This window comes from Perkinsus marinus, assembly GCF_000006405.1.
Source record: "Perkinsus marinus ATCC 50983 genomic scaffold scf_1104296935302, whole genome shotgun sequence".
Lineage (NCBI taxonomy): Eukaryota > Perkinsozoa > Perkinsida > Perkinsidae > Perkinsus > Perkinsus marinus.
Genome location: NW_003214508.1, coordinates 45,429 through 47,775, shown reverse-complemented (window position 1 = coordinate 47,775; position 2,347 = coordinate 45,429). Strand labels below are relative to the sequence as shown.

The 2,347-nt window shown below is 53.9% G+C and overlaps 2 protein-coding genes across 2 annotated transcripts; both read right to left on the bottom strand.

Moving 5' to 3' along the window:
* Positions 1 to 54: 54 nt before the first annotated feature.
* Pmar_PMAR003286 (hypothetical protein) lies at positions 55 to 543 on the bottom strand (the record flags this gene model as incomplete). The annotated part of the gene is made up of 1 exon (XM_002783992.1): positions 55 to 543. The coding sequence occupies one exon, from the start codon at positions 541 to 543 to the stop codon at positions 55 to 57; it is 489 nt and encodes a 162-aa protein (XP_002784038.1).
* Positions 544 to 1,354: 811 nt separating this feature from the next.
* Pmar_PMAR003285 (hypothetical protein) lies at positions 1,355 to 2,248 on the bottom strand (the record flags this gene model as incomplete). The annotated part of the gene is made up of 1 exon (XM_002783991.1): positions 1,355 to 2,248. The coding sequence occupies one exon, from the start codon at positions 2,246 to 2,248 to the stop codon at positions 1,355 to 1,357; it is 894 nt and encodes a 297-aa protein (XP_002784037.1).
* Positions 2,249 to 2,347: the final 99 nt, after the last annotated feature.

Genomic DNA, 2,347 nt, shown 5'->3' with positions numbered 1-2,347 from the left:
GACCGGGCCGAAGAGCGTGCGACTACATCATTAAACCGTACATCGGCCCGAGGTTCAAAGCATCACCCCAGCCAGGGTGAGGAACACCAGCTCGTGCAGAACTTGATCAGTGCTCCAGTCAAAATCCTTGGAAGAACGTCTTCTAGGCGAGGTAATCGAAGCCACAGGACGATCTTCGGAAGAACGCACCTCCAGCGAACGCTTCTCCAAACCGTCATTTTCTTTCTCGAGGAGCTGGTCGTTGACTACCGATCTCACCGTAGGAGTTGTCGAACTCATACAGGCCAGTAGACCTTCTACAGGGAACATACGGGCTTGCTCCCAAGCTCCAATCTCTTCCAACAGGCTGGAGACAGCGGTCGCAACTTCAGGTGGGACTACGAACACGAAGGCCGGGGGGCTCACTTCCTCCTCTAGAACCTGGCGGAAACTTTCGACCGTATCCTTCCATACGTCCCCAGAGACGACAGTAGACTCTGGCGAGGAAAACAAGGTAGGACCATCCTTAGAGCAGGCCGAATCCCCAGTAGCTCTAGGAGGCATGGTCGGCCCGTGGAACCCTTGGGCCGAGCCCCGATCCATAGTCCCAGTCAGCGGTAAATTACGTCTCGGAGAAGGCTTTGCAGTACGATACAGTTCACCCAACAAGTCATCCAATAGACCGCTGGACGGACACGTAGCCTCCACAAAGACAAACGGTGGGTCACCTTCCACGACAACAGATGGCCAACGTTTAGTACGACAGCGTTCAAAGACCATCAAACTTGCACGACCCGCATGAATATACACCGAGTGAACGTCGTCCGAGCCGTCGGTAGGGGAAAGTCTCCCCAACAAGCACTGTCGACCAACCAAATCTCGTCGTTGTCGTGGTTGACCAATACCTCATCAAATGTCATCGTCCACGACCAGTGTCGAAATCGGCACCAACCCTGGGACATTTCGGTTTCCGAAGGAAGTCAGATGAGTGCAACTCATCAGAAGGCCAGAATCGGGCCTTGAATCGAGCTTCCCTAATAGCAGAGGAAGCAACACGGTTCCCGAAAGAACTCATCGGAAGGCCAAAGTCGTGGCCTTCAACCAGGCATCCCGAATATCAAGGGACGCAACATACTCAGCCATCGCTCCTATCCGGGTCTCACGTTCCCCGAACAGTTGCTAAAGCTAAAACGAACTACACACTGGCAGTCACCGAATCACGCCGGTTGATCAGGCCAACATAATCCGCGACAAAATCCCAGCAGCAGTAAAACGTCAAAATAATCAAAATAACGGGGCCCATCGAATACATGCATGCAATAACAACAACAACTCAGCCGGCTCTACACTACTCTACATTCTCTCCTCCCTCCCCCTACTCAGAGCCACGAGGAGGCATCTGAGTAGCAGAGGAAGAATAGGAACCATCCTGGCCATAGTGGTCAGGACTGAAAAAGGTCGTCTGATGCCTAGTTCGTGCTGAACGTCGAGAACTAACCTGGCCAACCTGGCTAGTTTGAAGGTCGTTGGCATCATCGGAGATCATCGTCGTGGTCGGAACCAGTCCGACCTGAGGATCGCCTCCATCATGAGGACAGACAGCAGGGTCCTGTGCAAAAGGTGCAGGGGGGAGCACAGCGTGACTCTGCGGGAAATTGTTACCCTCCACGGCTAGCTCGGGGCCGTGTTGGATCAGGGGGTGAGCATCGTCGTAGTCAATCTCGGCAACCTCTGAAGTGTCCTCTAGGGCAGTATACACTGAGCCCCGGGGGCTTCCCAGAACACTTGTGACAGAGTGATGGTCATCGTTGCTCTCCTGAGCAGCAGGAGTAGCATTCTCACCCTCAAAGTTTAGCGGCTGGAGTGGCACTTCCAGCGGAGACTCCAAAGGTGGGAGTCTCGGACCATCGGGCTGCACCTCTGGCAGGTCAGCCTCTTCAAACAGAGAAGGATGCCTACACGGCTCCTCCCCAGCATCATGTTGTTCGATCGTTGGGGCAACGTCATAGTCATCAAAAACCTCAGAAATAGGCTGATACTCAGCGTTAATCGAGGAAGCTTCTTCTCGGGGTGCAGGTGGTATATTCGGGGCCGAAGAAGGTGGCGGTACGGGTCTTCCTCGGTCGTCCCCAAACGGGAACTCGGGAATAGTCGGGGCTTCTCGTGCTAGAGTTGGTCGTTGACGAGCAATACCGAGTTCGGCCGGGACATGCTCCGGTTGCAGAGGGTCGTTGATCACATGATCAATAGAGATGACTTTTTCTGCCATATCTGGCCATCGACGTAATACCACCGTCTTTTCATTCGTGCCCGGGACAAACTTCAACACATACCAATTAGGTTGCCAGCGAGGCAGGAGCTTGTGACC